A 13,899-nucleotide genomic window follows, 5' to 3' on the forward strand; every position below is an offset into this window, starting at 1 on the left:
TTCTAGCGAGTTTAGTTATACGAGTAGTAAACCCTTCTAGTGCTCTGTGGATGTATAGACACTCTGAAGATCCAACCTATGAAGTATCACTGCAGAGAATAGTTGTACCGCTGCAGTGTTCCGTAAATTGTGAATGATTCCTCGTTAATTACAATATTAGCAGATGATTGCTGGATGACCCTTATGTGTAATACTTGGATACGGCGGTCTGAAGCCTGCGGTGAAGCTCCAGCTTCCAGCCTGCCTCTGACCCCCGGAGTCATTAATGGTTATTCCAGGTCTGATTGACGAACGCTACAATCTACAAGACAGATGATTCCAGAACACAATAAAACTCCAGCGCTTTTATTTGGTCCATCACATGACTAGTGTCAGCGCCCTCCAGTCCCGGGGACCCTGGGCAGTAGAGATGAAGCATTCCAGGACATATACGGTTGTGTAAAGCAGAACCTCGTTCACACCATAAGACACATTGCTGACCAAAGCATATAAATAAAAGCCACAAACAACATATAGAAACAGGAGGTATGACTATGGGGGGAGACGGTGGCCTGGATGCACCATTTGTTTCCAGTGATCCCAGTGTACTATTTAGCGGTATCTTCCAAGCTAGACATGGCGGACTACATGGAGGAACGTGCAGCCATGACTTCTCTCCGGCCAGATTAAACGTCCATTTGTTTGTCTATTCTTTACTCAGTACGGCATTTTGTACTTCAGAGCTGCTGTTCCTGGTGTAAATGTAGCCTAGAAGTTGCAACCATTTTTAGTCATTTTGAAGACCGAGAAGAGTAGTTCTATTCTGTCAACTAATGTATGTACTTCAGAACCTGCCTGGGAAAGTATATGAGTGGGAAGGCACATCACAAGTGAAGGAGAAACACGCCTTGTGGCGAATTGGGCTTATTCACACGAATGTTTTATCATGGCTGCCGATTCTGGCAGTCTGCTTTTACTCGCGGCCTGAAAAGATAAGTCTTGCCATATCTTTTGGCTCTGATCAGCCGGCAGCTTCCGTGGGCTCCTATGGGAGCTTCTATTGTGACAATCAGCCGGCAAAGGTAGGAGGAAAGCATTTAGCGTTGCTAAACTCTCTACCCCCCAGCTGATGGAATTGTATACGCCGCGCCCAGCAGTTTGAATAGGCTAGAAAAGGCGAGATCTAGCCGCGATTTGGTCACGGCTTTCTCTCGTTCATGTGATTATCGGCCGCGATGCAGGCGGCCAAAAATCACAACGCCTGTGTGAATAAAGCCTAAGGCAGAGGTATAGTGCTAGGCATAGCCACAATTGTGTCCAGGTGAACAGGCATTGCTGCTTCCTCATTCACCTAATCCGGGACGGGAGGATGGGGTCGGAACCCACCAATCTAATGTAGATTTTATCTAATAACAGCATTGCATCTATGGCGGCATACAAGCTGGACCAATAAGCTGCACATTCTTCTGTTACAGATTCATGCTGCCAGTCAGTTCATCACCAACTAAGTAGCACCAAGCAACCCCAACTAGCAAGTATAAAACACCTAGGACATTTTGTCAATCAATACAGCCCAACATTCATGTCTACAGAAATCAACTCTGATCTGCGATCGCTCCAGAAATCATTACCGCTCATTTATAAAAGGTACGATTGTTTAAAAAGTGTAAACGTGAGTCGTGGCGCCCAGCACCTCCTCCGGTCGTGTCCGCTAGGGTCTATGGTGTCGTTAACTTAGACCAACGTCCAAGGACATCATCACTACGAAGCCCAGAATGCAGGTCCACGAGGCCAGCTTCCCATTACCACTGCAATGAAGGGAGATAAGCAAGAGTAAGTGCTTAGGTTGACGGCAGCGAGCGCCACACACACACACACACACACACACACACATATATTATATACATATATATATATATATATATATATATATATATATATATACACACACACACAGCCTGCAGACACAGAATGTTCTAGCAGTGCTGAGAAAGAGATTTGTTTAAGAAATGTCTGCATCTGAGGATCCATTCCATACATCCAGGGGGTGCAGCTTGTAGCCCCCAATTCAGATGAAGGGCGAAGCCATAGTTATTTCTGCCACCACACTGCCGTCTGTACATATCCTGAGGGCGAGTGCTCACACTACCGAACTGCTGTGGAATAATATGTAATGGAAGGTAAGGCAGCATTAACCCCTTATGGACCTGGCCCCTTTAGAGGATCCTAACTTATTTATCGTCACTTTCTGAGGGTTGTTTTCTGCGGGACAAGTTGTATTTTTCAATGGTGCTATTTAATGTGCTAAAAAACGTTAAAAAATTATAAGTGGAGTAAAATGAAAAAAACAAAACAAAAAACAAAATTCCGCCATTTTTGGGTGCGTCTTGTTTCTACGGCGCACAAACTGCAACGAAAACGACATGATAACTTTATTCTATGGGTCGGTACGATTACTACAATACCAAATTTAAAAAGTTTTTTTTTTTTGCAGGTACTACTTTTATTTTTTTGCAAAGATATTTAATTTTTAAAAATCATTTTGTGCCGCTTATCGCAGCTGTTGCCGCCGGGTGTCGGCTGTAAGACAAAGCCAGCGGGCTGCATTGTATGAAGAGAGTTTGCCGCATGATCTCCCTTCATACATATCCTGACGCTGCGGGACGTAGATGTTGGTCCCATAGCAGGAAGGGGTGACCGAACCCCATTTACTAACAGCAGAAAAAAATAGACATGCTGCACATCTTTAAATATGGTCAGAACGTCCGCGGGGGACAATTCATGGATACGACCAGCCAGCTTCTCACATCCCAATAATGCGCCCCTCTCAGACTCTGGTAACGGGGTGAAATCTCTTCTTTGCGTCGTAGAGGGGTCTAGTGATCAACAAGCTCTACACAAGCGGAAGAAGAGGTCACTACACATAAGGAGCCTCCGAGAGCCTTTTATAGGCCAAGGAGGGAACCACTTTTAGGACCTCCGGTGACAAGACTGTTCATCTAATCACCACAACTCTCATCATTTACAGATCTGCCTGAGATGGAACCGCAGGACGGGTTTTGTACCAAAATGACAACTTCTTAGGAACTTGATTATTTTTGACAAAATGTAAATACTGTAGAAGTGAGGCAGCATACCTCCGATGCTGTATTCATATAACCCTGGGAAGTCACCAACTGTTCTTTATCTGCCTTCTGTACTCTTACCTAGTTTGCGCTTCTGGAATGATGTCGTCCATAACCACATACACCATCGCACCGGCAGCAAAGGCCAAAGAGTAGGGCAGCAGTGGTTCAGCCAGTGATACTGCAAGAGCTCCTAATATACCAGCAATGGGTTCAACCATTCCGCTCAGCTGTCCGTACCTGTCAATCAAAAAATGTATATATTTTTTGGTTAGAAAGCTGAACGCTCGTCGCCCTGCTGGTGGCCATGTTTACATGTAACCAATGGCATTTGAATTTGCTCTTTTGAGAGATTATTCGGCTGATAGTCTTCCCGTATAGAGGTAACTTTTAGACATTTTATAGTGTCATACGCCGGCCACGATTGAGATGAAATTTAAAAAAAACTAAATTCTGTGTGTTCTGTGCATTTGAGCCATTCCTAAAGGGTTTATTGCACTAGCTACCTAGTATGATCCAGGGGATTGCCAGGGACTGTGATCTGTAGACACACTTTATAATAGCTTATATGGAACACATAGTCTCAGAGTGAAATCTGCTCCCCGTAATGAAAGGATGTCACTAGTGGAGATCCCCTCTATGACGCCCATATTCCATAGAATACTTTGGGTATTTTCAGTTTAACCCTTTGCAATCCAATTTTGGATTCAGGGTTTCCTCGGGGGTTTTCTCTTTCTGCTATTATACAATGGTGCCATCTGCTGGCTAGAGTCAGTTCTGCAGTATGTGACATGCTGGGGAGGCCCCTGACAACAGAACAACCAGTAATATACAGTAACAATACCCTGCCGGACGTCTTCGGACATCGGAGCTGTACAGCCTTCAATCAGAATGTCTTTAGACGGCAGACAGTGGATTGGAAAGGATTAACCCTTTCCAAACCAATGTCTGACATCTAAAGACATTCTGATTGAAGGCTGTACAGCTCCGATGTCAGAAGACGTCCGGCGGGGTATTCTTACTGTAGATTACTGGCCGCTGTGTTGTCGGGGGCTTCTCCAGCATGTCACATACTGCAGTACTGGCTCTAGCCAGCAGATGGCGCCATTGTATAATGGCAGAAAGAGAAAGCCCCCTAGTAAAACCCTGAATCCAAAATTGGATTGCAAAGGGTTAAAGTGTGCTTAAACTTTCAGATGACTTTCCAGAATCAGCATATACATGAGCAATAAGAACATTTAGGACTTGTATGCTGCATTTTTGCATATTTCTCCTTCTGTCGATTTCCTTTGAGTTCAGCTCAAGAAGGTGGAGACCAGCTGCTATCATGTCTCCAATACACAGAACACACAGCGAAGAGGAGATCCTGCAAATGCAGGAGATGTCGTCTGTTACAGGTGACAGAAGGGGACCGCGACCGCTGGAAGAAGGAGGTAAGGGAATTTGACAACTGTGACCTCGCTTATAGCATAAAGTTTAACATCTTCGCTGGCATTATTGATATATGGAAAAAGATACTTTAAGTTTAATTACGGTTGAAAGAAAATGTCCGCTCTCAGTAGACCCTCTATCACAGAGTTAAAACTTGCTGTACATGAGGGAATTCTAAATGGCATTCATACATGGCACCCCAGTTTCACTAGTTATGGCTCTTTTACACGGATCGACGATTGCTTCATTGACGGCAGGAGCGCTGATGTCACTGCTAAGGTAGTTAGCACTCGTGCAGAGTGTTTAGGCTAGAAGACATCACTGGCTCTCGCTCAGCGCTTCCCTTTCTATGTGAAGCAGGGAGCGTTTACACGCAACGAGAAGCCAGCGATTGCTTTTTTGCTTACTGAAAATCAGCGATAAACGTGTGCGAGTGAATAGTGAGCATTTTTTTACATTTATACTTAACAATTATCACTCAAAATCTTTCATTTGAACGAATTTTAAGAGATTGTCATTACGTGTAAACGGGCCGTTTCCACCATCTATGCAGAAAATTGCATGGGGACGGAAACCCAGAAGGAACCAGGCTGGAAACGTAGGGTTTGATTGACAGTCATGGATAAATGTGGTGATTTGAGTGACTTTGCCCGTGGGCAGATTGTTGGTGCCCGGAAGTGTGGTGCAAGTGTTTCTGAATGCACTTGAAAAAGGCCCTTGCATGGGTCGAAACATTGTTGCCTTTCTGGATGTAATAAAGAGGCATCTTATGATGCATTTTTAAGAAATTTCCACTCCTGGCGCTGCTCCTTTACATGGACTTGGTGGTTACGTTTTGAGGAGCCAAGGGAATCCGGCTTCCTAAGTGAGCTTTGCGCATTATTTTTCCTACCTTCTACTGAGGAGTGCTGCTGTAACACACTTTTGGAGTATTTCTGAACCAGTCATAAATGTTGGCTGTTCCCAAACCACAGTATCAAGAGTGTACCTGACTGGTTCAACCATGGACAGAAGATTACACAAGGCAGCCCACATGTATTGATCCTAGAGGCGTTGGGTGGCATGTCTGGCATCTCAGCAATGACGTGCCACAGTGGACCAACTCACCCAGCAGTACAACAGTAGTGAAGTTAGACACATTTCCACAATGAGCATGCGGCATACCTTGTGTCGACAGAGGTTCAATAGCTTAAGACTGACAAGGATGCCCTGATGACTCTGCGTCATTACCAACAATGCCTTGCTTAGGCCCACAAAAATGTTAATGGACCTTAAACACATGGAAGAAGTTCATCTGGAATGAGGAGTCCTGTTTTCTACTGAACTATACGGATGGCTGGGTTCGCATCTGGTGTAAACAGCATAAAGCCATATCCCATAAGTGTACCATTGGAGTTCAATAGGCTGTTGGTGCCAATGTCATGGTCTGGAGAGCGTTGGCCATCATACTACAATTCTTGAATGGTGAATACTACAGGGACCTGTTAGCTGATCATCTGCACCCGTATCTTCAGGAAGCCTTCCCTGACCACAATGAATTCCCTATACTGTCTTAACCCCAAACTTACCAAATTGTAACCCCAATGAACATATTTTGGCTATGCTGTAAAGGGTTGTGAGATCTGCTCCCACTTACCCACAAAATGTGCAGCAACTGACAGAACTGCTGCAGCGGGCATGGGTTGGGTTGAGTATGGAGGATGTTCGCCTCCTTGTGGCATCTGTTCCCTGACGTCTGAAAGCCGTGATTAAAACGTGGACTAACCTGATTATTGCGTAGGTGTTCCTAATTCAGTGATCATTGAGTGTATATTCATTATGGAGTGTGAATAATCTGATGCCCTGAGAAATGATTACTACATTTGTGTACGGTTTATTCTAATCAGCATGCACTCACCAAAACGCCTTCCATGTAGACACGCCTGCTCCACGTAGCGGAAGGCTGACTGCAAGGCCTTCTGGGAAATTCTGTATCCCTATTCCAACAGCTAAATTCCTAGTAATAAAAAAATAATATACAATGATCTACACGAGCCGTCACAGTGCATCATGGGAACATTCTGCAGATACTTCACACAATCTCATCATTCGTTATATCACATCTCTATTTGCTGAATAGTAATATACAAATAATCTCCACGATCAGCACAAATGCTATTCCTGAGGATGACTGAAGGCAAGGCTTCTCCTCAGGGTGACCCTGGAGTAGTACGTGCCGGCTGACATACTCCCTCATCAGGTAACACGTAGGCTTTGGCATCTGTGTGTGCATTGTATGTCTGGTGCTAGTATCCAGCAGCGGGGACATCTCCCCTTACCGGAGGCTGCAGGTGCAATAGCCAATGGGGAAGTGCGGCTGGCTTCAGAAGGTCCATGAGGGGCTCATCCATAGGAGATGTAGCCGAGGCCCCCCAATGCAGATGTGTTCAGTGATGGAATGTGCTGGACACAAATGTCTTGACCAAACGGATTCTTTCTGCAATCTTGTGACAAACTCAAAAACTTCTAATTTGCATTTATTTAAGGTGCTTTTCGACGAAGAATCATTAGCGTTCAGCAAATCATTCAAACGAGCGAAAGTGAATGATAATTCATTTTATGCAGGTGCAAAAATCATTGTTGGCTCATTCAATTATTGTTCAGTTTAACCCCTTAAGCACCGCCACCTCCTTTTTTTTTTACATTTTTGTTTTTAACTCCCCACTTTAAAAAATCATAACTCCTTTATTTACCCATTGACCTCGCTGTATGAGGGCTTGTTTTTTGCCAGACGAGATGTATTTTTAAATGGTGCTATTTAATGTACTATCACTATGATACCAAACTTGTATAGTTTTTTTTTTTTGCTGTACTACTTGGATTTTTATTTGAAAGATATTTAAATTTTAAAAATTATTTTCTTCTGCCATCTTCTGACAGATGTAACTTTTTTAGTTGTTCGTCAATATAGTTGTGTGACATTTTGTTTGGGACCTCTTGTAGTTTCTGTTGGTGCCATTCTGGAATACATACACCTTTTTGATTGCTTTTTGTTACATTTTTACTTGGAGGCGGGTTGACCAAAAAAAAGCACAATTCTGGTGTTATTTGTTTTTTTTTTACGCCGTTTACTGTGCGGGGCAAATAAGGTCTTACTTTGATAGATCGGACTTTTATTGACGCAGCGATGTCAAATATGTATTTTAGTTTTATTATTTATATTATTTTATTATAAATATGGCAAAAGGTTGTGTTTTTTTTACAAATTAGTAAAAAAAATTTAAACTTAATTTTTACTTTGTTTTTTTAGCCCCCAGAAGGAGCAAGAACTTGCGATGCCTTGATTGTTCCTGCAGTAGAATGTAATGCCATAGCATTACATTATACCACATTCTAACAGGCATTCTATCAAGCCATGACTTGGGAATGGCTTGATAGGCACTCTGCAATGATAGCCCTGGGGCCTTTCAGAAGGCCCCAGGCTGCCATGACACCCGCACAGCCCCCGGCGATCTCATCGCAGGAGGTCCATACGGGACCCGAGACATCGGTCAGGGAATTTAAATGCTGCTGTCAGTGTTTACAGCAGCATTTAAAGGGTTAACAGCTCCGATGAGCTGCACGGCTTATTGGAGCTGTTATTGCTGGGTGGCGGCTGTAAGTAACAGCTGGAACCCATGTTGTATGGAGGAGGATCACCCCACAGTCTCCTTTCATACACACCCCGAATGTGCAGTACGTATCCTTACTTTCTGTGTCGTTGAGGGGTTAAATGGCACTCTTTCAGGAGTTATCATATATACAGCAAATGTGGCCTTCTGAACGATTTCTCATTTGAATTAGCCAGCGATGTACCTGCCAGTATAACTGGGCTGCACCTGGGCGAACGAGCCAGCAGTGACGTTACTTGCTTGTTCAAGCGATCATCGGCTCGTATAAAAGGACCCTTAGGCCTCATGCCCACGGCCGTGATAACGCCACCAGCGGAATACCACAGCGGAGTCCATCACGGCGCCCCCCTTAAAGACTCTATACTCGCCTCCAGATCCGCTATGCAAGTCCCGCATGATGTTCCGGCAGTACAGTGCATGATGTGGCCGGCAGTGGGCGGGGAGGCGTATTCATGCTATACTTCTGCTGTGCTACAGTAGAAGTATAGCAAGACGGACGGCTTCCATTGACTACAATAGAACATGCTACGGGGTTATTTCACACTGCGGAATTCCGCAGCGTGAACATTGCACTATTAGGTTCAATAGAACCTAATATCTGTGGTGTAACGCTGTGGATTTCCGCCGCGTTACACTTGGTTCTAAACTTTGATATTTGGCGTTTAATACAGATATTGCTTGAAAGGAAAAGTTCAATAACAAATTTAGCTCTGCTACATGTAATGCTGTCCCAGTGTCTGTCCCATTCTTTGGGTTGTGCTCCTCCATAAACAATTAGTTACTTTCATGTACAGATTTTCACCCTTCCTAGTTCCTAGCACAAGGACCTCTGCAGAGTGTGAATATCCTTTATTTCCTACCTGCTTTCCATAATCCCAGTATCTCATTCTTTAGCACCCCTCAATCTGTTTGAGAAAGTCCAGTCACAAGTGCTTAGTATGACAATACCTCCACAATATAGTGGTCAGGGATGTGAACCATGACAGCCAGGATCAAGAGGCATCTATAAAGTTACAAAGCAGGGACATGAAATGGCTTATTACATTCAAGAAGGCTTTCCTTAGGGTGGATGCACAAGGGCGGAAATTCAGTGGCGAGATGATCTGCAGAATTTCTGCCCATGCCCGCTGCCATAGGCTTGCATTGGTTTCTGCAATCCTATGCAAACAGCTGCGATTTGACCGTGTGAAAACTCGCACGGTAAACAAATCGCGGCATGTCCTATTTCTGTGCGAGCCTCGCAAGGACCCGCACAGAAACGTAACAGCTGACGCGCCGGCTCTGCTCTGCGTGTGTGCGGCTGTACACCAGCCGGCACATCACAGAGCAGAGAGAAGACGCCGGGAGCAGGGGATCCCCGGGTCACTGCAAGGACATGGGTTATATCCCGCTGCGAGAATTCTCGCAGTGGGCATTGACCTGGCCATCTGCATTCACCCTTACTTAAGTCATGGCAATGGTCCCACGGCACGGAGCGAGGCGCAGAAAGCGGATTTCTGCTTCTCACATGCTCCCTGGGACCCGTGTAGCATCCATGCCTTCCTAGTACACTACTGTGATTTCAATATAGGACAACAGTACTGAGATATAGCGCTGGATCCGACTTTTTGACTATAACGTGTATAAAAAGGTTATGCGTTTGAAAGCAGAAAGGAAAAATCGCAAATGTAAACTGGCCATGTCTCCAAGTGGTTAAATGAACACTCCAGATAAAAGTGATACACTCTGTAGGTATTATTGTACCTTGTCACCACTGGAAGTTAGTCAAACAACGTAGTAACGCCTCCAGCTCCTGATTGGCTGCGGGCGTGTGTAATACCCCAAGTGCGGTACTGACATGACAGGAGGACAGTGGCACAGGCAGAGCCAGAGACGCCGGAGGACACTGGCCACTGTTATTCTGAGACGGCAGGAAGATAGCGGTGACCCTGAGAGCAGCAGCAGAGGCACAGGCGCCGGAGGAGTCCGGCGAGGCTGGGAGTGGCGGCCTGTGGAATCCTCTAAGTGCCGTTCTGACATGGCAGCAGGACAGTGCCAAGACTGGGAGTGGTGATGCCGGCAGAGGCGGGGGCAGAGGGACAGCGGACCCCATCAGCGAGTGACCGGGGCAATTGGTGGCCGGGACGGAGCTGACAGCCGGCACAAAAAAGTAGCCGCACGGACCACTGAGGGAGCGCAGGGACAACAGCAGCATGTAGATTGATTTTGTGCCCGTGCTGGAGGGTTAGGGTTTGTTTTCCTATTAGGCTTACATTTATAGCTGTAAAGGCTTCAGCATTTACAGTTAACAATGTAAGGCTAACAGGAAAACTACTCCCTAACCCTCCAGGCCAGACAAAAAGCAGTACACACGCTGCAGCTAGGACCTTACTGAATTCAACCAATCGGGACCTAGGGGCATGACAGTGGCGTTCCTCCATCCAAGCCCTATCAAACCCCTAGCTTCCGGGTGGTCACAAGATACAATACTGTATTCGCCTTCTCATACAAGACATAACAAAGAATACAGGTTTCACTTTGGTATTCTCTGAATCCTTGTGGGTCAGGGAGGGTATAGTTTCTTATCAGGGAGAGCACCTAGGTGGTGCAAGGAGACTTATAAGGCAGTGTTCCCCAACTCCAGTCCTCGGGGACCGCCAACAGGTCATGTTTTCAGGATTTCCTCAGTATTGCACAGGTGATGTATTTTATAGTCAGTCCTCAGACATTGCCACAGGTGCTCTTACCATAGGATATCCTGAAAACATGACTTGTTGGTGGTCCCTGAGGACTGGAGTTGGGGACCCCTGTTACAAGGTCATGCATGCTCCTCTGGGAAATAGGCACATGAAAAGATGGAACAATACCTCTACAGCGCCACCTATTGGAAGGCAGCATTCCTGCAAGTCAATGTCAGACTTTTTAAACAAACCTTATACCAATGACTAGGAATTGTAAGCCAAAGTCAGAATAAACATACACAGACAACTGTTTCAGGGTGATGGCCTCATCAGTGTGCAGTAGGTTTCTGACTTGGCTAGTGAAAGGTCTATAGACGTGGGTCAGGAAGGGTATTAATTCTCCTTAAGAACACGTAGGTGTGTGAGAAGACTTAAGAGGCCATCCATGCTCCTCTGGGAAATATGCAAATGGGAAGATGGAACAATACCTCTGTAGCGCCATCTACAGACTTTTAAACAAGCCTTATAACAATGACTGTGAATTGAAAGCAAGTCTCCTCATACCTTCCTGACCCACATCTATAGGCCTTTCACTAGCCAAACCAGAAACTTGCTGCACACTGATGAGGGACAATCACCCCAAAACTGCTGTCGGTGCATGGTTATTTTGGCTTTGGCTTACAATTCCCAGTCATTGTTATAAGGCTTGTTTAAGAAGTCTGCTGCCTTCCATTAGTTGGCGCTGCAGAGGTATTGGTCCATCTTCTCATTTGCTGAATCCATGGGTCATGCTCCACACCCTCAGGCCCTGCATTAGGCATAACAGTGTAAACGCTTCCTACAATTAGGATAGTGTCTTTTCAAATTAAAGGTTATAAAAGTAGCAAATCGTCTCTGGTACTTGCATGTATCTGCTCCTCGGCCTCAACGAAAATTAATAGGATTCCAAGAAGCAGAATTTCTTTCAGGGGTAAAGTGATAAATAATAGCACGGAATGGACTGAAAATTAATAGATCAAGCCATTTGCCGGCTCAGCGCTTAATGCATCAAATTGCAGTGATGCACTCAAACAACTAATGACATGATGGATGCCTTAGTGTCTAGACAGCTGCTATAACAGTGCGTATCCACCGACGCTCGCCGGTACCGGAGTCAATCAGAGTGCAGCGAGGCTGACCTCGGGGAACCGCACTCACGGCTTCATTTCCACAATGGCTTGCAGACTCCAACCATCAAAAAGGTTAATTATATGGTCCTGTAACCCAAAGTGCAGCTGATTACAGCTCCGAGGCACAGAGCTCTTGCTGTTGGCTCCATTCACAATGAGCCTGTTATTCCCGGCAGGATCCAGACCTCGGAGGAATCTAAATATCCTCTCTTTCTTCCATCTGAAATAACAGACGGGTTCCGCTCCACAATCTCTCTCTCTGAAAGGCCGGCCCTGATCCCATCACCTGAACTAACACAACATGCACCGCGTCTCACCCTACTGCTCCCAGTGCCACCTCCTGCCACAGGAAGCCTGAGGTTGGCTGCTTACTAGTAACATGTGTGTGCCGTGCGTACAGGACTGCATTGTTAGTGGATTGTATGCCAGGACGGATCCCAGAGGCCATTTAGGATACAAGCAGGTGTAGGAGGGTAAAGATGAGGAAATATAAAGGTGGTCACATATATATAACCAGGGGGCACTATAATATGTATATAGTATACATCAACCAGACGTTTATGCTGACAGGTCTGGAAATGATATTGTATAAACACCCCAACCTAACGGCTACGCAGAGATGAGCGGTGCTACACAGACATCTAATGCTTCCTGACCTGCATGCTCAGCAAAGAGGTTCTTCAGCAGTTGAAGTGTATATGCAGGTTCACATGGGCATGAGTGCATTTATGCTGCGTATTTGCATGTGCCTGTTTTACTATATTTTTTTTGCGCGTGCATGTTGTGTGTATTTGCGCACGCGAGCATGCTACCATTGGTTTCAATGGGCAATTCAGTTAAATGAGTTTAATATATGCTATGTTCATGCACAATACGCATAAAATAGAACATGCTGCGGGTTTTTGTGTGGACAAAATGTGAGAAAAGCCATTGAAAGCAATGGGTTCTATTCACGCACAAATTGTGTATGCGCAATACGCTGCTCAATGCAGTCATGTGAATAAGCCCTTAATGGCCAAAAACTAATAGGCAAAAGATGTTTAAAATAGATGAGACTGGAAGTGGGTTTCACAGATGCTTTGCCCATTAAATGAAGACACACAAAGCCTGGTTACTGACAAATGTGGTCTACTGATGAAAGACTGAAGAATGTGAACCATAATCCATAAACCACAAAGCATGTATGAATCATCTCAGCGCCACAGGGCACAAAGGTAACCCAGGTAATGGCTTAATGTACAGAGGAAGACACAGTGTTGTCTGACAGCTAATCCAAGACCATAAACAGTAGTAGTTGTGCACCAATTCCTGATTGCAGTAACAAATCCCAATCCCATTTTAGTCTATTTACTAGCTGTAATTTCTGGCATGCACACACCAACTTCATTTCTTGCCAAAAAAGTGACCATTTTTGACAGCCTACTATCTCCCTAAGCTTTATACACAATATATGCATGATAGATCCGATGCCAGCTCGTAAGTGGCATAATAGATGTGCCCTAGGTGTGCACTAAATATCAGTGGATACAGAAATTTATAGTCACTGAGGTAGCAATTAATTCTAAGGTGTATCAAAACATTTTATAGGAGAATGTGAGGAGCAGTGCTTCACTTCTGAAGAGGCATTGGGTGGTGAAGCAAGACTACAATAGCCTAAAACACACGGGCAACTCTTCCACCTGATGTTTGGACTTAAGCACAGTAATTTAAATAGTTCAAAGAGTCTGAGCAAAAAAAAAAGGCGCAGCATGTCCTATTTTGTTGAGATTTTCAGACGAAAACTGCCCATTCAAGTCTGCGGGTGCATTAAAAAAAAAGGGACTGCACTTGTTTGATGCGACCGTGATCCGTTTCTAAATGCCTGTAACTATTAAAAAATAAATAA

General features: G+C 44.9%; 1 protein-coding gene across 3 annotated transcripts in view; it reads right to left on the reverse strand.

Moving 5' to 3' along the window:
• Nucleotides 1-329: 329 nt before the first annotated feature.
• The window catches only part of SLC39A11 (solute carrier family 39 member 11), a 430,238-nt gene continuing 416,668 nt past the window's right edge, over nt 330-13,899 (reverse strand). For all 3 annotated transcript variants that reach the window (XM_066587684.1, XM_066587683.1, XM_066587682.1), the window contains 3 exons: nt 6,433-6,531; nt 3,186-3,344; nt 330-1,787 (listed from right to left, as the gene is read on the reverse strand). In XM_066587684.1, the coding sequence (XP_066443781.1) occupies nt 1,709-1,787; nt 3,186-3,344; nt 6,433-6,531 (337 nt within the window). In that variant the 3' untranslated portion in view covers nt 330-1,708. The remainder of the gene's footprint in view (nt 1,788-3,185; nt 3,345-6,432; nt 6,532-13,899) is intronic.

The sequence above is a fragment of the Eleutherodactylus coqui genome, chromosome 13 (genome assembly GCF_035609145.1).
Source record: "Eleutherodactylus coqui strain aEleCoq1 chromosome 13, aEleCoq1.hap1, whole genome shotgun sequence".
NCBI classification, from domain to species: Eukaryota; Metazoa; Chordata; class Amphibia; order Anura; family Eleutherodactylidae; genus Eleutherodactylus; species Eleutherodactylus coqui.